General features: G+C 35.5%; 1 protein-coding gene across 1 annotated transcript in view; it reads right to left on the minus strand.

The window, feature by feature from the left end:
* LOC150094640 (dual specificity tyrosine-phosphorylation-regulated kinase 2-like) overlaps nucleotides 1-24,757 on the minus strand; it is a 39,654-nt gene extending 14,897 nt beyond the window's left edge. The window contains exons 1-5 of the mRNA XM_090411226.1: nucleotides 24,584-24,757; nucleotides 20,655-20,791; nucleotides 15,143-15,283; nucleotides 12,267-12,405; nucleotides 4,509-4,631 (exon numbers count right to left, since the gene is read on the minus strand). Of these exons, the coding sequence (XP_090267352.1) occupies nucleotides 4,509-4,631; nucleotides 12,267-12,405; nucleotides 15,143-15,283; nucleotides 20,655-20,791; nucleotides 24,584-24,757 (714 nt within the window). The remainder of the gene's footprint in view (nucleotides 1-4,508; nucleotides 4,632-12,266; nucleotides 12,406-15,142; nucleotides 15,284-20,654; nucleotides 20,792-24,583) is intronic.
* Between the last annotated feature and the right edge of the window lie 232 nt (nucleotides 24,758-24,989).

The following is a 24,989-nucleotide window of genomic DNA, read 5'->3' on the forward strand; positions in this document are numbered from 1 at the left end:
AGGCATGTTTATAATTAATATTATTACTTTTAATAACTTTCTCTGAGAAGGAAACGTCCATGGGAAAAATAACTGAACCTCAGATGGTGCGCACCTTCCATGGATTTAAACAAGTCTGATTTGTGTAATGAAATATAGACTCATCTGTTCCATTTATTCAGGCGAGTGTAAATTAACCAAGGCAGAGCAGCCTCTCAGGGCATTTAAGACTGAGTTTCTGAGTTATAATATTCATAATGAATTCTGACGGTACAGTTAAATGTTTACTTATGACGTCACTAGTGGCCACAATATCGCATGATTCGAAACTTTTAGGCATGCAAGCCTTTGATCCCGTTAACTTCGATTACTAGAGCGTAAGGTGAACGCGGAGGGAACGAACCAACAGTTGGTGGTGCACCGAAGAGACAGATACATTAATCTGCAAACAAACAGATTACCATAATTCATAAGTTAAGCTTTAATAGCCGGTAAAGAGGTTAAGGTAAACAACATTTGCTACTTACAGACAAGCAGTAATTAACTTAACAGTGAGATCATCGGTACTTTTGGAATCATTGTGATATAGGAGTAGTGAAGAAAAGAGATGAAACTAGAAGAGATGATTGCAAGAAATATTATTTACAATCAGAGTTCCGAAATGGAAAAAAAGGAAACAAAAAAACTCCCGGTCTTTATTATTATACATGCACCTCTGTGGAATCCTTAGACTCATTGCGAGAAGTCCACTTAAAAATATTCAACATTTATCAATACTTTATCTGCCTTCAAAGCATTCACCGACTGCCTCTGGCAATCTATTCCAGTCATTCACCACTCTCCAAGCAAAAAATCTAGTCCTCACTCCCTTATTGACCACATTTTTACCCAATTTCCATGGATGACTTCTAGTTGTCCTCATTATTTATGTATTTAATATTCGTTCACATCAATCCTATAATCCCCTCCCCCACAAGCAACTTAAATGTCTCTATTATATGCTCCCTCAATTTCAACAAAGAAGCATCACACCATCCTAATTACTCTTCTCTGAATCCGCTCCATCTCATCCACATCTCCAAGAAACCCAGGCGACCAGATCCGTGCACTGTAATTCAGATGTGGCGTTATCAAAGAATTATAAAGCGGAATAATAATAATAATAATAATAACCTTCTTATCTCTCATGTTATCTTATCGAATAACTTTGTGCCCCCACATTTATATTTAGATGCATGCGAAAGAGACACTCAGATAGGTGTTTTATGTAACTACTGCTACCTATGTTGTTAACAGAAAAAATCACCTATGAATATAATGTCCCTTTTTTACATATCTTTGCTTTATTATCAACTATAGGCTACAACATAATATTAAGTTTTACTAGAAATGGAATTCCTAAATGCATTATTCAAATAATCGGCTATCTCTCAACAATTCAGTATCATAAGAATAGAGCGTAAATTCTCAGAATAGTTCCAAGTAAAAAAGGTAGTGCGTTTAGATTGTGTTCTTCCTGCAGATATTTTGAAACTTTTTGTTGTTGTTGTTGAGAAAACATAATGAGGAAGTGAATTTGAGATGTAGGTTTAAATAAAATTCAGTACATGAAAATTAATCTCAGAACAACAACAACAAAAAAAACTCGATGAAATTGACTATTTCATATAGAAAATCTCATGTTGAGAAACGTGTGTTCTGTGCGTCCTCCGAATGGCCAGCCATAACTGAACAATCGTGTTCAGTAACCGTACAGTTTCACCAGTCTGTTTTAAGAAGCTCAAGGCGAAGACGTCTTCATAATCATATTGTTGGCAGATTCATATTTGCTGATGGCGTTGTTTCGAATCTTTTTGCACCGGATAATAATTAGGTGATTTATATGTCACGCCTGCTTTTAAGTTTACACTGTCGAATGATGCACCTTAATATGTCAAAATCTGATCGTGTTGCGCCATTCTCCAGTCCTTGAACTGAAAATGCAGTCCTGTGTCGTCTGTGGTGCAATTTCGCTTGACTCAGTCGGTATCGACGATGACCTCTGGTTGGAAAGGTGTGGGTTCGAATCCTGTTTAGGATACAATGAACCCTTATAAGGTTTTTTTATCTGAAAGTGAGCTAGCCATTCTCACACTGAGGGTGTAGGGTTCCTCCCAACCACTGGAACATTGGGTTTTTCATTTCGCAAAGCAGGCATACCTGCCTGAAGGGTACACGCAATTTCAGTCATAATACACTGGCCTCATAGCCTTGGCTATTTCGGCCATGCAAAACAGCCCACCAGCCAGGATCGTCGCCAGATTAGATCGCGCCCTGAGGCAAACAATTAAACACCGCCCCTGGTGGATTATAAGACAAAAATATAAGAAAATCTCCAATTGCTGTTTTCTTTTTTCATTACAAGAGAAACATTAATGCAAAACGATCTCCATAATAATATTAAATGTTTGCTCTACGGGGATATCGCACAATAAAACTTTATAAGCTGTTCTAAATTTAAATTATAAGCTATGTGCGCCTCTATCGATATAGTCTAGACTCTAGACCAACCAATCTTTCTTCGGTCATTGCTGTTTGCAACTCATTTTTAATCAGTTCAAGCTAGGAAAAACTTCCTCGGTATGGCTGAACAAACGCCCTTATTAAGCCACGCCGTGAGGCAGACTGCCTCTATGCTACACCCTGTCTACGGTACTGCCACCAGCCATCTTCTGGCAGCATGAGGAAAGAGAAAATGAAACGTCCTAGCAACCTATTGATATATACACCCTCTGTCCAAAAAAGAAACCGAATGTTTGATAGAAAATAAAACACAGGTCAATTATAATTATTCAAATCATTTATTTCAATCAATATACTCTCCCTCAGCTTCCATACAGCTTTTGGCACGTTCAATTAATTCGTTAAATGAGTTTTTTATATCGGTTTTTGGGACACTTCGAGGATCGTGGTTATTGCCGCTTGAACGTTTTCGGTGGTGTCGCATCGCTTTCCTTTCATTGGCAAATGAAGTCGCGGGAAGAGAAAGAAGTCATAGGGTGCTAAATCAGATGAATACGGCGCTGATCCAACACACAAACTTGGTTTTTGCTCAAAAACTGTCTCACAATGTTCGAACGATGAGATGGTGCATTATCGTGCGAAAGTGACCACCTACCTGCATCACGATATTCATGCCGTACGCGACGAATTCTCGCTATCAATCGCTTCAAAACTTCGAGATAAAACTGGCCATTGACCATTTAGCCAGGCGGAACGACTTCTTTGCGGATAATGCCCTTGGCATTGTAGAAACAAATCAGAATTGTCTTTACTTTTGATTTCTCCAAGTGATTTTTTTTTTTTTTTTTCGATTGCCCCCTCTTCTGGTGGTCTCCACTCAAAACTCTGGCGTTTCGTTTCGGGCTCATACTCAAAACACCACGTTTCGTCATCAGTAACGAAACCGTTTCAAGGAAGTTTGAGTTCTTACAAGCGGTTTTAATAAGGTCTTTGTAGTGTTCAATTCGATACTTTTTTGGTCGTCGGTCAACTTGTGGGGAACAAATCGCGAATTCAATTTACGAAGGCCCAAACTCTCGGTCAAAATGTTGTGTACAGTTGATTTTGGAATCCCCAATTCATCTACAGTCCATCCCACGGAAGATTTCAGGTTTTCTTTGATGAAATCACGCACTTTTTGGATGTTAACTTCGCTCAGTCCAGTTTTTGGACCGCCCGGCTTTTCGGCGTCCTCAAGCGTCTCACGACCACTTTGAAATCGCTTAAACCACTCGTGAACTTGAGTACGGGATAAGCATTCATCACTGTATGCTTTTTGAAGCATTTGATGCGTTTCGGTAAAACTTTTACCAAGTTTAACACAAAAGTCAATCGCAGCTCTCTGTTTGAAACTTATTTTCTGACCGTCCGTCAAAACACACTGTCCATCTTGGCACTATAACTCGGCTTCTAATGAAACAAATGTCATAAACAGTTGACACAACACTAATGAAGGTTGCTGCTATCGACAACAAAAAGATACAACAGGTGGCGCCACTAGTTTCTTCTATTTTAGAAAAGTGCGGTTTCTGTTTAGACAGAGGATGTACATCAAACACGAACGATGAATTTTCATTCGAATCGCCCTCATGATGTGGAATTTATATGATTTTAGCTATATGCATTTTACTTTTTAAAATAAAATACAGACTGTACTGGTAAAACCAATTTTTCTCAGAAATACCAATTAAAACAACCCATGTAAAACCCAGTTTATTAGTGCAGTCGTATGTATGATAAGCTGACTAGATTACCTCGCACCATTTTTGACTAATTTTTATGTTCTATTGCTGAGAGCTAGTTTCACAATTCATCATCATCTGAAGAAGAATTAAGGGAAAAATAATCGTTGCATAATTCTTTAGAGTACGCGTTGCTAACGCATACTTAAACAAGCAGGCATTTAAATATGTATCCTTCATGAACGATTTACTATAATAAAAGAAACTTTCACTCGATCATAAAAACATAAATTGGGGGTTACTTACCTCCGGTGATCTATAAAACCTTGACTGGATATATGTGTATACCCTCTGGTGAGCAAAACAGGAACTACCGAAATCGATCACTTTGATCGAGCTTGCCCCACGTTGTTTGAGCAAGATGTTTTCCTGCAAGAGAAATGGGAGTTGTTATTTTCTCCTTTCAGTCGAATTGAGCGCTATAAATATATAACGTGTCGTAATAACTGCAAGCGTGGGAGAATATTAGATTTCGAAAGATGATAGATTTGAGAGCATACTAAATAATCATTTCTTCATGAAGAGAAAAATTATCCGATAATTGATAGCCTGATATGTTTTAGTTTTTTATTTATACCACGTCATTTCTTCCCCGGTTAATTCATCCCGAGAATTAAAGATCATTGTCAATTTTTTTATATTTTATTAATAACTAAATAGAATTTCATTCTTTCTTTTATTAGCAGGAAAGTCAGTAGTTGAAAAGTAGTAAACTATTTTTTAAGCTGCGTCATAGAAAGAGGCGATGATGTCGTATGGTTGCTTATTGTTTAATTTCATTTTGGACAACACTCTACGGTATAAGTTTAGAATACAAACAAAATTTATTTGCTTTTCTGCATATATTTTCTAGTTGACTGTTTTGAGAACGATACGTGTGAAACAGTTTTTGCAAAAAGTTTACCAATTATGGCACACCTTAACGAGTTACATTCGTGCGACAAAATTTAATCTTTGAACAGAACTGTTTTAAGGAAAGATAGCTTGAAAGACGAGAAAACTTTTATAAAGAAAAAATAGAAATCACATATTGGATGCTGTTTGAACTAAGCCTACTGAATCATTGCCAACCTGGGTGTCCGAGTGGAAAGCGTCTCCGCTTGAAACTGGTAAGTAGTGGATTGGAATCCAATTATGTCGTGAATGTTTGTGAAAGTCATTTACTAGTAGATGACGTGAGGAACTGAAGGATCTTCCTCAGCCATAGCCAAGTTAGCCGGTCTTGGGCGTGGACAGTAGGGTTTTTTCCCCAATTTATCCTGGGGGTTTTCATCCCGCAAAGCAGGCAAACCGGCCTTGAGAACTCAACACTACAGGACACAGGATACACCGGGGGCATAGGGCTGACCACTTTATCATGTGAACTGTTTCCGATGATTAATAAACCCTCGACACGGCAAGGTAAAAGAGGGAAAAAGGAAGATGAGATTTACTAGTGGATGATTATATCGTCATAACTGGTATGAAGACTATTATGTTTCTAAAGCCCAGTTTCCAACTTTTATATATATAGCCTTTAACCCATAGTAGGTTTCTAAATTTTCGTAGGCGGAACTGTCATAAAAAAGTTAATAGCAGAAAGATTCTACTGTGTGTATACAAATGGACTGCGGATTGTTCTTTATATACGGACAGACAGACTTTTAACTCCCCTGATTTAAATCGAAATTATCCATAAATGTTAGTAAACTTCCAAATCACAATTTTTAGTAAAATATATTTTCGTTATGTGTGCTAACTGTTATTACCTTCTCTAGTTTTTTAGTTTATTCAATAATTATCCTGATGACGTGAAATAAAAGATTTTCACGAACCTAGTTGAGAAATAAATAAAATTAGTTTCTTATTCTGTCTGATTCTTTAATTGTGGAATAATACCTAAAGCATTCCAATAAGTTTTAATGTATTATTAAAACGTATCGTAATGGTTTGACGGATTTTAGTGACGATTGCAACCATATTTGCAGGCACTGTGTAAGAACTAGGTGTTATCAAATGAAGAATAAGGTTGATTTGAGAAGATTCAGTTTTTCTTGAAGGAAATTAATTGATCCTTTTGAAGAATAATCGCTCAGTGTGGTTGTGAGATGAGGCTGCACTCGATCCTCGTTCTCTCTGGACATTTGCCACCTATGTTAGCTCTATCTCAGCCAACTGGATTAAGTGCGAATCTGATTAGCCGAATAGCAGAGAAATCTCCGTACATTTGTCAGTAACGACGATGCACATTCGTTGGAAAAGCCTGAGTTTGAATACCTTGAAGAGCTATTCAAATGCGGGATGTCTCATACTGGAGTGACAATATTTCGTTCCTGAAACTCGGTTGTCTTTTTTTTTTTCTTTTTTTTTTTTTTCCCATTCACACACACAAAAAAAGAAGTAAATTATCCAGCGAGTACACGCAATTAAGACATAATACACCAACATCATAGTCTTAGTTGCTTCGACCGTAATACCAAAATTCATATAACCATCATATCCAACATCTGGCTAATTTCTCAAAAACTCTTCAGAATTTTGTGAAATTAGATTCTCCAGCTTCTTCATGAGGCAGGAAGCTTTGTCTCCTTCACAGATTCGTTATGTTGACAGTAGTCAAAATATGATACAGTATCTATTAACTAATTCTCCATGATCATGTCATGTCCTACTGGAAACCCGAGCTTCCGGTTTCAGTAGACAACACATACGCCAGTTCTTTCGACCATAAATTCAAAACAACCTTATAACCTTGTCCTCTGCTTGTTCATAACTAAAAGCCTTCTGCTAAATGATAGGCCAGTTAATCGATTGACTCTATACCCAAATGTTAAATTTTTGTGGGGAAAACCACACGACTCATAGAATATGATAATTTGCACTTGAAATGCTCTGGAAAAAAAAAAAAAAAACTCTTATTCTGAAATGCAGACTAACGGAATCGGCGCTATTTAAAAATATATTTAAAAATCACTAAAAGAGTTAACTGAAGAAACTGTTAGAGTTGCTGATATGGTTTAGAACAATACATACGCAGTCCTCTTGTACTGATGTGATCTGTGGCTTCCTCTCTTGAGAAGGCTGCAGCTGATTACTAGGAAGATAGTGACGCAAGGTGGTTTCTCGTTGCCTTCCTTGCCGTATTTATGACTGTAGCCTGTGTTCACGGGTCTGGTTAGCCTGCTTTTGGGATGAAAAACCTCAGATAAACTGGCGGAAAAATCCCTGCTGTTTACGCCTAAGACCGGCTAACTTGGCTATAGCAGATCCTTGAGCTCCTCACGTCGTCGACGGGAATCGAACCCAGGGTATTCCTTCCTCAGGCATATGGTTGTGGAGAGCAAAGCCACTAGGTTAACCGCGCGGACCCTCTTGTACTAAGTTTTGAGACACAGTATTCATATTGCCACTCAGCTCCCGAGTGTTTTTTTCTTGTTTGAAATCGGAAATAGGCAAAGAATCCCTTTGTTAACACAAAACAAAGAAGAAAAAAAAATCGCAGAACAGTGTATCGAAAAAATTGACAATAAGCAAATCAGCGGAAGGCGAAGTCTTACTAGATTTATTAAGCATATTTGTATACTGATACATATAAAAGTGCATGTAGCAAAATTCGAAAGTTTTTGTTACAGTTCACTTCTATTCATTTATTTATATTTATTTTTTTAATAACATCCGAGGAATCATTCCAGTAAAGATTTGTTTAGTAGTTAACATTTTCTTGCATGAAAGTAACCTGAGAAACTTACTTTTCGTCCTCATTTCCTCAGACTGTGTTTATTTATTTACCATAACCAACTAGAATGATTCAAATCAGCATTTCCCAAACTGTGTTCCACGGCCCAGTACTGGAACGTGAGAATAAACTACTGGTCCTCAGAAAATATAACAAATCATACGGCATGTAAGGAGCAGTCGATAAAGAAAAATCAAGTCGGTAAGCTTCTGTGGCGGGTATTCATAACAGTAATATAAAGCGGTATAACCACAGGGGGGGGGGGGAAATGTTTTTAAATTCCACTAGTTTCCTACGTAGTATGGCGTACTTCTTCAGGAATATTAGGTTAACAAAGGCACATAAAGCAAAAAAAGAAGAAGAAGACGTTAATAGAATTAATGTTAAAAAGAATTAATTGATATCCGTATAGGATGATGGTGTCAATGTTAAACCCATCCCTTTGTTTACTGCAACTGTTAATTGATTTTTCTTAGTGAATGAAGGAAGCGGTGAACGCATTAAGTTTTTTTTTTGGTTCCTCGTCAGATGAAGAAAATATCAATATAACATCGCCATATTTGGATTTTGTAGAACATATGGAATATTTTCAAATGATTCCATGAACACATTACCTAGATGTAACGAAATAGAAGCTCCCATGGTTAAAAATTCTTCTGCCCACAGTACTCGTTCTCAAACTAGAAAAAAAAAAAGTGTTGCCCAAAAATATTTTTAAAAGATTGATGTTTATAGAAATCAGGCCTTGCAATAATTGTAGTTTATTCTCTGGACACATTAATGAATAGACTAGTTATGTCTGATTTTTTTTTTTTAAATATTTCGGTAAGTTTTGAGATAATGTCCTCGACTTTGTGAATAAAATATTTTAGTTCTTAGGCTAAAAATTTAAAATGTTGTTTTATGTAATTTAGGAGTTTAAAATTACATACATATCTGAACTACATAAACCTAGCATCTACAGTTGGTTACAACGAAGTGTCTGAATTTTGGGTACTCGCACAGATATGTGAGACTATAGAATGTTTTGATGTTGTATGGTATTGAAGCTCTTTTTTCATAGGTCTTTGATCAGTAATACTAGTAAAAATATGTGACGTTTTTATTAGTATTACAAATCTACATATTTAATCCAGAAAACTACATTCTTACATCTATATTTACGTGAGGGTCCCCAAAAAAATTATATACCTTAAAAACAGTCTCCCAGTTTACGTAAATTTAGTTTAAGAAACTCTAGTTCAGACAAATTATTGCTGCAAACATAAAACTGGCATCTTGTGTTTATTCCGTGGGCGAATGATTCGCTTTTTAGATCTTCCTGGTTGTGGGTAGAAAATTTCATTTTTATCAAACCACCTTTATGAGATGTTTTCAATGAAGTGAATCAGAAGTAGTTCCTCATAGGAGAATAATGGTATAACCCTTATATGAAAAGGAGGGTCACGTCCATCCTTTACATCGGTAGCTACGCCATTCAACGGATCTTAGTGAAAACTGTGTATAGAGAAAAGTGTACGGGAATTTACCTTATATCACAAGGTTTAAGATACATATAATTTAGCTCATATTAGCTCAATCTGTTAAGAATGACACTGAAAGTTGTGTATTTCCTAGTGACTAGTACACATTCCTTGTTTTTATATCCTTCAAGTGTTTTTGCTTATGATTATACAGCAAATGTTTGATTTTTTTTTCCACGTATGTCTTTGTAGTGCTGTTGATAGGACGATCATGTCTTGGGAAGACTTAGATTCGAATCTCATCAGACATCTCTAACTTCTAATGGTCATTTTCCTCGTTGTAATACTAGTGTTTTCGGATCAATCTCGAATATCATGAAAAGACTGCTCATTTCTTTTTCTTCTTGAGAGTATAGCTTTGCAAAACAGTTATTCCACAGACCGGACTAACAAATGCTAACCCCTAATACGGAATATACCCGTAATGTTCTTTAGGCTTTCGAGTCACCTTGTACGAGGTATGGGATCTTCAAGTGGAAAGTGGTATATAAGCATTTGCGGCAAGTGAGTCTGGGTGGATTTGTTTACAGTTAATGTTGACCAATTAAGGCAACGACGCCTGTTACCTATGTGCGGTCTTCTTATATCCTCCTCATTTTTGAGAAGAAAAACCAGACTTTCCGAGATGAAATATTTTGCGAGTTAATTCACATTCAGTTTATTATTATACAGGTTCTTCGCGTCCTACACGGAATTTGAACCAGAGTTTTTCAAACCAAAGATATGAAGTGACTGGTATTATGGAAATTAGTTCTTATTCAACATATTTCTGAGAGTAGCTGTGAACAGTATTACCATTCTCTTTCCCTTACTTCTGTTCCCAAAGCAATGGAGAAGTCCATGAGTAGTCAGTTTCTAGATTACTAGAAAACATCTCCGATAAATAAGGGGATTCATGCTGCCAATCAAGAGAAGCTGCTTACGTCACTCACTCTTGAATAGATGCCATGTTAAAGATTGTAGAAAGCATTGAGTTTCGATTCAAAATGCAAAAAAAAGTTTTACTTTTGGCAAATCCAAATATTCAAAAAAAATTATTTCTGCTCTAAATAACTTCACTCTTGGCATTGTATCACGACTGTCACCTTCTCATCATCCAAAATATATTAGCTTGTCCGTTCAGCCAATGAATACCGCTTTCTCGCATTTGGAACAGTCCTTAAGGTACCCCTAAAATCTTTCTAGGCACGCAAAAGAGCAGTTCGATTGACTAATTGCTCATCTCTCTCTCACTCACTCACACCAATTCACTAAACGTTTTCTCATAAGCCTCCACATCCTACTGCTTGCATTTTATATAGATATTTTCATCATCATTGGCCATCAGTAATTCATCTACTCCTCTAGTTCTGTTAAAACCTACGCATCGGCAAAAATTCTGGTGTTGAATCCAACTTAAACTCATGGAGCATATTTTCATTATCTTCGTTACTCTATTGCTGAATAACTTTCTGAATAACTTCGCTGTTAGAAATTTCCAGACGAGAACAATCTGCAGGTAATTAAATCCAATATTAACAAGAGTCTTCTTTCTACTCCATGTGCGCACCTCCGCAGGGTAGTCGCGAGGAAGGTGGGACATTTACCCTTCTGTTGGAAAGACCTGGTTCTAATCTCGCAAGGAACTCGAAGAACCTTTATGAGCACTTTTCGGCTGAAGCTGAATTAGCCGGTCTCAAATGGAGGTGGCAGGTTTTTACTTCCAGATGGGGATTTTCATCCAGTACATAAGTAAATTGGCCAGAGAACACACGCATATTGGATTCAATCTTAGTTTATTCCGCTTTAATTATAGGTTGAGCAACCTTTAATGTGTATAATTACTGCTTGAAAATTGGTATTAGCATGTTTCTGAAAGATTTTTCCCTCGGGAAATTTCTCGCTTGCAAAAGACAAATCAGGCTGAAAACATGGGAAGACAAATGCTAAACTTTTTTTTTTTTTTTTTAATACTCGCTTGATTCATCAGTGTGTAAAATCTATCGATGCGATGCTAACAATTTGAATCCTGTTAACGTGATATATGCGATCTTGAGTCACTGCGCATAATCGAAAATTGTTTAAACAGAATGTGATTTTCTCATTCAGACTTATGTAAAGTAGATGCATTCCGGAACAGCGGAGAATTTATAAATGACGCTTAACATTCAGGTTTTTGTCTATTTTATTATGATACAAATACGATTAAGTAATAATAAACGTTTTAATTAATTATTAGTATTAATATGAAAGTAGCGAAAACGATATAACGAATAAACTTTTCGTAGGGAAATTGAATGCTTAATTCCAGGTTAGCACGCAACAGCGAAAGAGGCTAAACATTACGTGGATCAGGAATCGCTTGGAGGCAGAGTCATCCGCTCGGCTCGCTAATATTACACGTGCCGCTATCTATTATGAAGGAACTCATCTTTATTAACAGCGTCATGACTTTGGACCTTTTAGGTATTTAAAATAATAGCAAAAGATCTCAACCAGCTCGACTCGGCCATCTTTGGACGCACAATGGCATACTTCGACAGGGAAGTTGGATAATGCTCTGTTGCAGGCTGGAATACCCTACTTACTATTTGCAATTATAAAAAACTAGAATAAAAATCTTGTTTATACTTTCTGTAGTACAAAAAAAAAGACTGGAGAAGTACTGATCTATTGGTTTCAATACTCATGATATTTTCTTCTTTTTTAGAGTATTTTTCTGTTCATTAAATTAAGCAACTTAATGCAGCGCTCTTATTGAAGTAGCGAATATTTTACAAGACTTACGGGTTTGAGATCACAGTGAATAATATTCTCTCTATAGAGAAGCCTTAGGCACTGGACTAGCGAATAGGCAAATCTTCTAATGATGCTGATGCTGAAGCCCTGGTAATTATTCTTCTTAATCAGCTCGTAAAGATTTACCCTATAAAAGCAAACATTGCATTGCACTTTGTTAAACCACAAATAATAAATAAAAGAACAAAAACATTATTTAATAACAAATAATATCGATTATAAATAAAATAACATCAAGAATAGCTGAACTAAGTCTCTTCATAAATAAAAGATACCAACTGAAAATTATACAAGTATATGCCCCAACTATGAACCATCCAGATGAAGAGAGGAAAGATTTCTATGAAATATTAGAATCCACATTCAATAATTCTAAAGAATTCTACATAATTATAATGGGTGACTTTAATGCCAAAATTGGAAGCAGAGATGACCATCTGAACTCCATCGGTAAATTTGGATTTGGACAGAGAAATGAAAGAGAAGAAAATAACCTCTTTATTATGAACAGCTTTTTCCAAGAAGAAAGTCAACCGAAAATGGACTTGGAGAAGCCCAAATGGACAAACTTACAATGAAATAGACTTCATCCTCTCCAACAGAAGATATATAATAAATAATGCCGAAGTGCTTAATAGATTTAATACAGGAAGTGACCACAGACTAGTAAGGGCAAAAGTATGGATCAACAAAAAATGGGAACGGAATAAGCTCATAAGAAAAAAGTCCAATTTAGCGAATCTACAAAACCTCTACCACAATAAAAGTTATAGAGAATCACTAAAAAATGAACTTAAAAAGTTAAGCACAGCTACTACCATCGATGATGCTAATGAAATATTAACAAAATCTATCTTGAATTGTGTACTAGAAATAGGAGGAGTAAAAAGGCACCAAAAGAGAGGAAAAACTAAGACAGGAAACCTTAGATCTGATGAAGAAAAGAAGAGATATGAAAAGAGATTTGAATGACACCAATAAAATAAAATATACCGAAATTTGTAAAACTATACGTAAAAGGATGAAGCATGAATTTAGATCGTATAATACTAGGAAAATTAAAGAAACAATAGGAAACAATAGTAATATGAAGGTCCTAAGGCGAACATTATCAGTTGGAACAAAGGAAATAGCTGCTGTAAGAGGAAAAAATGGTGAACTGATAAAAAATAGAGATGCAATAATCAAACGAATTCAGGAATTTTATACTGAACTCTATGAAGACAAAGACGGGGACATCCAAGAATGATCTATGAATTACTCGAGTGAGGAAGAACATGATGCCCCTGAGATCTTACAAGGTGAAGTGGAAATGGCACTGCGGGAAGTGAAGGCCCCAGGAGATGGAATTATGGTAGACTTCTCAAAACTGGGAGGAAGCCCTGTCATCAAACAGTTGAGTAAACTCTTCAATAAATGACTAAAACAGAGAAAAAAATCCGAAAAATTGGAACAATTCACTTCTAATATTAATTTTTAAAAAGGGCAATAAGGAAGAAATTAAAAACTACAGACCTATAAACCTACTCCCCACCATATATAAAGTTTTCACAAAAATTATAAATAATAGAATAAAATCTAAACTAGAGGAAATGAAATCCTGTGAACAAGCTGGATTTAGGAAGAATTGCAATACTTTGGACCATATTCACACATTAAGACAGCTCATTGAAAAATCAATTGAATACAATAAATCCTTATGTCTGGCCTATATAGACTGAAAAAGCATTTGATTCAGTTAAAACATCTGCAACACTAAAAGCACTTGAAACCCAGGGAACTGAGAAACCATATATTGAAACACTAAAACATATTTACAATAATGCAACTACTGTAATTAAATTATATAAAAACAGTGAAAAGTTCCCAATACAAAAAGGAATCCGGTAAGGCAATGCCATATCTCCCAAATTATTTACAGCTGCACTAGAGGAAGTCTTTAGAAGCCTTGATTGGGAAACAAAAGGAATAAACATAAATTGAGAAAGGCTGAATCATCTGAAATTTGCAGATGATATTGTCCTGATAGCAGATAATTTTGAAGATCTGGAAGAAAGGCTAAATCAGCTAAACGAAGCCTCCAAGAAATTGGATTAAAAATAAATAGAGAAAAAACAAAAATAATGATGAATAAATACATAAACCATAGAACTATCAAAGTTGAAAACCATGAAAAAAACAAGTTACTTCATATGTATATTTGGGCCAATTGTTATCCTTTGAGGATTGCCAAAGAAAAGAGATGGAACGAAGAATTCACCTTGGACAGATGGCTATGGGAAAATGAGAGACATATTCAGAAGTGACATCCCTATGAGTCTAAAAAGGAAAGCTTTGGACCAGTGCATACTTTCTCTCCTAATATACGGAGGAGAAACATGGACTTTAACAGAAGCCCTAAACAAAAAGCTGAGAACAACAAAACATCGCATGGAAAAAAGTTTGCTAAAAATAACATTAAGAGATAGGAAGACAAATATCTGGATAAGATCTCAAACAGGTGTCAAGGATATTGTAAAATACATTAAACAGGCTAAGTGGAGATGGGCTGGCCATATTGCCAGATGCAGTGACGGGAGATGGACTAGAAAAACAACAGAGTGGAGACCAATGGATGGAGCAAGACAAAGAGGAAGACCGAGAAGAAGGTGGAGAGATGAAGTGGAGAAAATCGCAGGAGTGAGATGGATGGGAGAGGCAGAAAACCGAGTGATTTGGAAAATCATGGGGGAGACCTTCGTCCAGCAGTGGACAGAACCAGAAGGTTGAAGAAGAATATCGATTACCGTCATTATTCTCTCCATTAAGTATCACCGTAAAAAAAAAAAATAATAAATAAAATAAATAAATAAAATTGAACTTACCCCATGAGCTCAAAAGTAATGCAGAGATGATTCCTGAAGTAAAAGTGGTGTAACATGTGAATAACATTATGGTAACAATCTCGATCTTTCTTGCCCAGATGATCCAGGATTTTCACCTCTACTAGTGCTTGCTGATGAAACCTGACAGAAAAATAATGTAGCGTTTGAAAACTGTATGTACTAATCTAATCAAGAAAACCTGATTTGTTTTTAACTCGAAGAACTACGTATATTGGCTAATTTTTTATTTTAAATTATGTATTTAATAACACAACACAATACAGATGTCGCTGCATGCATAAATTGAACATTCTAACTGGAGAATAATCGATAAAAGAACACTGCAGCACTACTAGCTTAACTTATTAAATTCTTTTTAATTAGTAACAATTACTAACACTTATTTTTAATTTCAGACCTTTAAACCATGAAACAATCACTTCTTAAAATTTCTGCTACAATTATTAATTTTTTTTAACTAATTGCTATTTTTCAAATTCACATCTACTTCTCGATTTCACGTTTTTCACTTTTTTTAAAGATACTGTCTTTGTTCTTGAAATTGAAAGGATTTTAGAATTGTAATCAGCTCTGGTAATGCCGTTTTTCAAAGAGCAACTGGATTTAATGAATTCAGTGTATTCGCGTGAGAAATCTTTTCTTTTTAACCCAAACGTCAACAGACTACTGACTGGAATATATGAAGTGTCTATCTTAAAGATTTTGATACTCTTAGATTTTCATTATCATATCTGAGAATATTCTTATTTCATAATTTTGAAACTCGTAATAGCCGACCTGGTCTCAAGCCATGCCGACAAGGCTAATCAAAAATTTAATTTGACTGCTTTTGACAATTTTTTTAGAAATGATAATGAACGTAATTTTATTTAATAATCGATAACTGTTAAAGAAATTGTCGCATACGAATTTATCTGAGCGTAAACCCAGGATGCTATACGTATATAATGATACACCACATGTAGAAAGTTTTTTTCATTGGTTATAAATTATAAACCTCTCGAGGTAGTGACCCTTCCTATAATTCGTAGTTATTATACACCCGAAATGATATGTGCTTTGCATTATGGGATAATAAGATAATTAATGTGAAGTCATTAGCCTTTATATACAAGTAGTCTAGTCGTAAAGAGACTTGAAATCTTTAAAACCAGAATCCAATTCCTTGGCATTTTTACTTTGATACATCACACGATTCTCTAAGTCTAAATAGCAAGAGTTAAAGGTAAATTTGCAATCAGTAAGAACGATCGCTTAGAACATTGAGTTCGTTTTCATTCTTACCGATTATTTGGCCTCGAGGTTATGCTCGAAATTTGCTTTTCATACTCAAAAATTATGAAATTGTTGGGGTTCTCTTAACTTTAAAAGTCATTTGGTAGGACAGACTTTATTAATATCCTGAACCTTCTCCATCACACATGGAGTTGATCCATCAGAAGTTGACGGACCAAAGAGAACTACTATGACAGAGATTTATTTTCAATTAGGAATATAGAATCTAGGTGTAGAGAAAAAAAAAATGATCGGAGGTATCGATCACAGTCACGAAACAGTTTTAAGTAGACTGTCATGGGGTGGATTCATTCATTTCGTATGGTGATTCAACGGCCGTGAGCCCCTTTTACGGGGAGGTATACGACACCACCTTCAATCCCCCCCCCCAATTTTTTATCAGGGACCGGCATAGCTGACAATTTAGATCTGTGGCTGGAGAGGGATTGTCTTAAGTATTCCTGAGCGTGTGTTCACGGGGCCGGTTTGCCTGCTTGTGGGATGAAAAACCCCAGATAAACTGGGGGGGGGGACCTACTGCCCAAGACCGGCTTGGCTAGAAAAACACTACAACAAGGGACACTGTATGTGCGGAGGACACTGCACTTTGTTTTTATCCCCCCCCCCTACACACACACACTACAAGTTTTCAGAATTCCAAGTGGGCCTCTGCGAATTCATTAAACATTAAAATATTCTGTATGATATTTTAACTGCACACATTTTAAATCAATTCCCACTACACTTTAATAAAGGCTGGAAAACATTCTTTCCTCGATTATCATTCACTGTATTTTTATTTCTTTTATTTTATTTTTTTTATTTTTTGTACCCATGAGAGGTTTGCAATAATTAAAAGCGGTCGTGGGTGAGATCAAGAACCACCATAGGATGAGAACAATGCAAGTAGTTTTTCATTTGCAATTACAATACTAATGAACATCGGAATTTCCCTCGTCAACTAACTAAGTGGACTTTTTTTTTCTTTTTTTTTTTTTTCTGTTTTGAAAAACCGACAAAAGAAATCGGTTGTGTTTTAGCAGACTTCCAGAAAGGTTTTATTATTCAGTAGATAAAGTGATATTATATGTAAAGTGAGAACTACCGAAATGATGCACGGTTAAATGTCATCATTTTTACAGAGTATAAAAATGGTGTAGAAGATATGACATCTACATCCGATAAATTAAGTGCAAGAGACAGAGAAACTGCAAACGTTTAAAAAGAAATCGTAGATATTGCCAGTATACAAAAAATAAATAGAAAAAATTTCCAGTAGTTTTTTTTTTTTTTCGTATGGAAGCTTTTTTGCTGTGTTAATTTTATAATATATATTTTATTAATTTAATGTTACGGAGATAAAGGGTACAGTTTTAAATTCAATCTTTAGTTAATTGAAACTGATTATTAACACTACTTGAAAGAGTCTTAAATAAGTTGGTAAAATAGCGATCTTTATTTGTTGAGATCAGAAATTAACTTAAGCCAATAATGTGCTTCTATTTTAGGGGCTATCTTTAAATTGAAGACGCGCATTTAAAAGGTAATTCCGAAATGCGCATTTTGTGACGAAGGGAGGTATAACTAGGACTGTGTCCGCTGTTATACAAGTGCCTCCGAAGCGCAATTGGAAGAACGAGGAGAAAATGCGTATTTCAATTGGAAATGACCTGAGTTCAATTCTCGTCACGACGAGAGGAATCGTTATATGGGCTTATTCAACCGAAAGTGATTTTGTCCGTTTTATAGGGCGATAGCATGTCTCTCTTTTTCGAAAACTCGGGTGTTTCATACCGGATTTTAAGCAAATCAGCCAGAAAAAACACGCAGTTAACAGACAAAAATGCTATTTATGGGCGATGGGTGTTGTCTATTAAGTAGTGTGGGCGGTGGGATCCATGATGTGGAGTGTCTTGTCGAGATAAGTCTTTGGACTCCATGGCAGATGTCATGTAATAGTAATAAATAAATGCAAGATGAACCTCGATAATATTTGGAGGGCATTAGTTTCGTTTATTTGGTGTTCCTTGTAGCTTTGTAATTAAGTACAATAATTTTACTGTATGAGTCAACATCATTTGGCTGTGAGGATTCTGTTTCTGTATGTGGATGTTAGTTAAGTTGTTCTTCCCTTTATCGGATTTAATACCAAAATTTTTATTTAAAATATCGAAAATTTGTTGAATACAAACAGAATTCAATTACCGTTGCGATTCCAAATATATATAATTTATTGTCGATTTCAATATATTCATTTTTTTTTCATTTAATTTTGAAAAGGAGAGCTTCAGAAGTCATTTGAAGATGTTTCTTTAATAGGGCAACTTTTAATAAGATAGCCGTGCAATAGATTTTGATCTTGATTTTAAATAAATGAACAACACTAATAAGTTAACAAATAAATTAATAATTTAAAATAAACTCGATCTCTCCATCATCTTAGATTATTCGTTAATATTATTATTATTATTATTTGACACCTCCAGGGAGTCCAAAGACTCATCGAGGGAGAGTGTTCCAACAGCATCGAACGATTGAATCCCTTCCAACTACTAACCGCACTCAAACTTGCTTAACTTTTTGCGTGAGCCATTAATAGCAGAGGCTCTACCAATCGACCAACCTCTGCTGGTTAGTTTTGTCAGCAATCGTCTCCTCCTGTACTGTATTGTCTGTCGTAAATGATGGAATTCTCTCTCCATTAACAAATGTTATGTTATCCATTCTCCCTTTATTCATTCGGTATAAATATGTCATATTCAGAATAAAGGAAATGATTTTAATGTGTCTGTTTACCTAACATCATGTATGAATATTCACGAAGGTTTTTATTATCGTCTGCAAACTATTGAAACTTGATTGGAAATTCAAAACTGACGACTCACGACTTTATGTAGACTCTCCTAGTTAAATAGTGAAATGTAATAAAATGGATTATTCTTTAAGTATTTTATATTTAAGTACAAAATGACTGAATAGTACTTAATGTCAGAATGCAAAAATCTAATTGTTAAAACTGAGTTCGAAAAATTTATAGATTCTAAACTGGTCCAATTTAAATATCATTTGCAATGTTATAATAAACTCGAAAATTTTGAATGATGTAATATTAAACACTTTGAGAGTTAAGATCAATCAGCGTTATGGCCTTTATTTAATTATAAGTAATCACTTACTAATTTTATGTATTATAATTTTGCATCACCGAAGTGAAGCCATTTGGCTCTTTATTTTAGTAATTACTTTTATGCACCGACCGTGAATTGGCTTACGAAAAATACATTCAAGTTCCCTAATACTGAACGAGAGTTTTTGCTCTCTTAAGGTTTCTGCCTGCTCTCTGAGGAGAACGAACCAGTTCGAAACAGTTGTCAAGCTAGTGAAACCTTATCAAAATGGACTATAAAAGACGAATATATAGACACTTGGGCGGCGCCTACGTCTTCTAAGTAGTCCGCGCTAAGACAAACTTCGGAATGCCGGCGAGGTATTCCCGTAAGCTCTCTGATCAACTTACCTTACAAAACTTTCATAGTTCCTACATTTGGCTTTGAAATAATGCTGGGTTTAATATCCACTTGACTTATATAATAAGTAATCACTTTTCAGATGTACTTCCATAGGTAGCGGTGATATTCTTTGGCTGAAAACATCAATTAAGCCGACGTGCAGTATAGGGAGAACCTTTGGACTTTTCAATAAAGATGAGTTAGCCGGAGATGTAAAATGGTCCGAGGATCTGCTAAAATTATGCCTTCATTCGTAAAGACGATCAGAGAGATTTCAGGCTACATTGAAGGCATAATTTTAGCAGATCCTCAGACCATTTTACATCTTTGGATGATTGACTTTGTGTCCTAACCAAAAAAGTTGTGAATATTAAAGTTACGGTGACGTTAGATAATCGTGAAATCGTGCTTTAGCAACCAAACACGAAACTTTTTTTCACGCCATTTCAGGATTGCACTAAGAAGGATAGTGCAAGCTTTCACCTCATAATAAAATGCACCCGAACAATTCGCAGACATCCATGCCCGTGGTGGGATTCGAATCTGTTGTTGGTTGGGGATTGGTTGCGCTATGACTCAGCCAGCTGAGTGAATAGCGTAATTTCCATTAACTGGGCCAATTTTATGATTCAGTTATTGGAAAGTTTCTTAATTTATTGATTACATAATTTATTGCATTTATATATAAAATTAAGCGTAGGATTTACCTCTTTTTGTTCCTAATGATCTTTAGCGCTACTTGATTATTGGTTTTGTGGTCTAGTGCACGTATAACCTGGCCAAATGATCCTTTCCCAATTACCTCCAGAATTTCATACCGATAAGAAATATGGTCATGTAGAACCTGAAACCAAAACTCTAGTTAGCTCTTACTTTCCTTATAAATATTTGTACAAAACAACATAAACATTATACTGTATAATTCTTTAGTTTCTTTTTATTTTTTATCCTTTAGTTTGAATGCTATAAAATGAACATTTTGTCTCTTTCAAAATATAACATTCGCATGTCTTTTGTTATAATTTTTAGCTATTTTTTTAATAGCAATCTCACCAAAAACGGTTTTATATATATATATTTGCTTAAGAAACTGCAGATTGTATTTGGTTTCTGGAAATGCTGTTTTGAGAATCGTGTTCCCAAGATATGTATTACATATTTGAAGTTATGACAGATGTGCCAAATATAAATAAAGCGCGCTTTTGCTGAAATAAATTAAGTGTGGTGTCTTGCCTTTAGCAATAATAATTTTTCAGTGTTGTTGATCTTCGATTGCCGCTGCATCTGACGAAATTAATTCTCTTCATAATGCGATTATATCAAGAACATATTAAACTCTACAATCATTGTTTTGTAATAATGAGTATTATCGTGTAGGAAGGTGTAAGGACTTGTGTTACAAAATTGCCACAGAGTAAGATATGCAAGTTGTGCGAGATATCGAAGTAGAATCTAGTAGTTGATTCCATGCACTACGACCAGTGAACCTACCATGAGAAGAGCAAGCCCTCATATCATTACACTGCCACCTACAAACCTCATCGATAAACAACGTATTCGAGTTTTAAAGAAATGTCTCTAGACATTCTCAATACTTAAAAATGTCCAGTAGACTAGAAAAGCATGCGGATAGTCGCTCCGCGCATCCAGATTTATTTGGCTTAGTCCATGGCAATCAAAAATGTGTATTTTTGTTATAAACGAACTTTTTTTTTCGTTTGCCGATCTTTCGTGAACATCGTTAACATGCAACTCTCTGTGCGTTGTGGAAACACATAGAAAGCTTCCATTTCTTCAGCACATCACCAGCCGTGGACTTGTAAATGCTTAATCTCACCACAATAGGCCGTATAGAAATTTCCCGCAAATGATATGATGCGACTCTCATTTTGCTCTTGAATGCGAGCGCCTCCACAAGGCGAACGTCGTAATGGTTGCTCTTTGACTGGATCCACACAGGTTCGAATCCTGTAGAAGAGATGCAAATCTCTAAAACGAAAGTGAGTTGCGTGTCTCATAGGGAGCAGAAGGGTTTTCCCTCCAGAACATTCCGATTTTTCATTCCGCAAAACAGGACAATTTGCTGGGTAACACGTACTTTTCTCAGCTTTTGTTTCTTCGGTCGTCTGAACAGTATTTTCTGTAATCAGAAAAAGAAAGAGTTGTTTTCAGTGAGTTCGGCTACCAAACCATAGCAACCAGTTACTATTTGTGCCTTATGTAGTTTTGAGGACTGAGTGATGCTTTTCAGCTGAACAGTAATGTTGTAGAAGAGACAAAACAGAAAACCGACTAAGAACAGAATCGATTAGTACTGCAGGATATCTAGTTACGCATTGTTTAACAGGATATGAGATTTTTAAACAAAGTTATGGGTTTTATTCTGCTTTCCCTCCTATCCATATGTAAAAGCAGTATTCCGTAGTTAATTCACTCCGATTTATAAAGAGGGTTGGGTAGTTGTTCAAGTCACAACTCCCGTCTAGGGCAAAATTAGAACGTTGGGGGTTTTAATGCTGAAGAAGTCACAGCAGTCTAGATCCTTTTCCTCGGGATTTTTACTCTTTTTTTTAATAAGATAACTGAAAATGTACGAAGGGGATGTATAATGTTTTCTACACCGCATCTCTGACCGCGCTGTCAGCCCACTGGCTATGCGCTTCGCAACCATATGCCTAAGAAAGGAGAGTCCTGGGTTCGATTCCCGTGGCTGACGTGAGGAGTTTAGGATCTTTCTCAGACATAGCCAGTTAGTCGGTCTTGGGCGTGGACAGCAGGGTTTTTCTCCAAAGTTTATCTTGGGTTTTTCACCCCACAAGCAGGAAAATCAGCCTTGAGAATTCAACGCTTATACAGACATAGGATACACCGGAAGGCATAGGGCTAACCCGTATCCTTGTGTACGGTTGCGGTTGAATGAATATTAAACCCTCGACACCGCTAGGTAAAAAGAGGGAAGAAGAAGAATCTCTGACCGTATATACTAAATTTTATCTTATGGCACGACTACCTGTAGTTATTATCTGCACTGCACGTGTGTATAACTTGCAACGTGCTGCAACTTTGCACCGTATGATGGGACTAAATAGTACTACGAAAAATAAGTAAACTGTTGCGCATGTGCAAATGGAATAGAGGTCAAGTTGTGCACACCACTATAGATTTTCGTCATTTCTGAATTTGTTGGTCTTGAGTCGTAGACCCCTTTTATGACTGCCTATTTGTTTCTTTCAAGTAGAAAAATCTACACAAACATGAGATATTTGGTTGTTTAGATGGAAATATGAAAAATATCTGGCTATAAAACTCTGTCCCTTTTCTATTACGAAATGCTGAAGGAAGTAGGAGTCACTTTGAAGAGCATTTGATGTTCTGTTTTTTTCAAATGTTTAGAAGATCAGTAAGGAGTCTTAATTCTTATTTGTTTTAATTGAAAAAAAAAATCAAAGAAATGACACGCACTCGTTAAAAAATTTGACAGAAGATATTTTATCCTCTTTAGATACTTATTAAATTTTTTCACTTAATTTCTAATACAAATAGACATTTTAAATGACTGACGATACTTTGGAAAGAAGTTCTTATAGTTAGAATTCCACTGGGTCATACTATGATTTCCATGTGTAGATGATGTGCGATTTCTGGAAAACATTTTCTGAAGGAAGCAGACGCAGAGTGAAGGGATATAACTTCAGTTGTAACAGAAAGAAGGGAAAAAGAACAGCATATTCCATGAGGAACCGAAGGGACACCTTAATTTTACAGTACAAAATAACTGGAAGCGAATTTGTTGTCATAATAAAAAAAAAATTAGTTTTAATACACCGGAAAAATTAAGATAAGAAACCACCAAGTAAAAGATTCGTACGAGAAAATAAAGCTTGGGAAAATGACCTCCTTATTTGAAAAGGTAGGGTACATGAATTACTCCCGTAAATTGAGGGCTTTTCTTTGGCAAAAAAATGCGCTACCGATCTGCGGGCATATGCATACTACGCTTTTCATTGTTAGTCGACCAGAGAGCAGCTTGGTTAAAAATGATACAAAAATCAATTAACTGCTGGCACTTAAATCGTTGGGGAAATAGTTGAATATGTTGTAGTGTTATGTAATATGTTTAATAAGTTGTGGAGTTTAATATGTTTCTTGATATATTCTCACATACACATCTCACAAAGAAGTGTATGTGAGAGAGAGGAATACATAAAGACTATGTAAGCAGAGTCAGCATACTACTGAAGATACTCAAAGAAAAGCTAGTTATACTAACTTTACATTGCATTTCATATCCACGTTTTAAAGTTTATTATTATTAACTAGACCCATACTACCTACTTTCACAAAATCTGAAAAAGAGAGATTTATTAAAAATAAAAAAAAAAACGTTTTAACTCTTATTTATAGTTAGTTGGTAAATTTGTACAATATACAGCTTTGTAGTAAATTCTACTGAACTATAAAAATGTGCAAAAAATTACGTTTATGAAATTTTATTAAGAAAAATTCATGTAGAATCCTAGAGCACATTTCTCCTGCAATTTTATACACATTTTATCAATTAAAATGTTTCTTATAAAGTAACAGAAAGTACATATTACAGATTTATAAATTAATACGATCAACGGAATAAACGTACCTTAATATAAGACCCATTTTCATCGTCATATCCTCCGTTTTGGGATGCACCTTCTTCTCCATCTATTTTACTGGCTTCCAGTCCCAAATACCAAATTTCTGGGTACTGTTGCACTTCTGTCCTTTCGAAGATATTTAGTCGTGACCCGTAGAATTTGAGGACCTCTAAAAGCATAATTTAAAGATAAGTCATTTGCAAGAGTGATTTCATCTTACAGCTAAACTGCTTGCAGTCACCTACTCTACGCCAGTGATTAAGGACGGATTAAGTAATTATTTTAGTGTCTGATCTGAAAATAACGAAAAGTTTAGAATATATCTTTACGATTTCTCATTCGACAGTTTCTTGATTGAACGGTCTCAAATTTCGTTTACTTCTAGTTTAAGTCAATTTTTCAAAAACGATT

Source organism: Typopeltis vanoorti, chromosome 21 (assembly GCF_054136105.1).
Source record: "Typopeltis vanoorti isolate ZY-2024b chromosome 21, IOZ_Tvanoo_1.0, whole genome shotgun sequence".
Taxonomy (NCBI): Eukaryota; Metazoa; Arthropoda; class Arachnida; order Uropygi; family Thelyphonidae; genus Typopeltis; species Typopeltis vanoorti.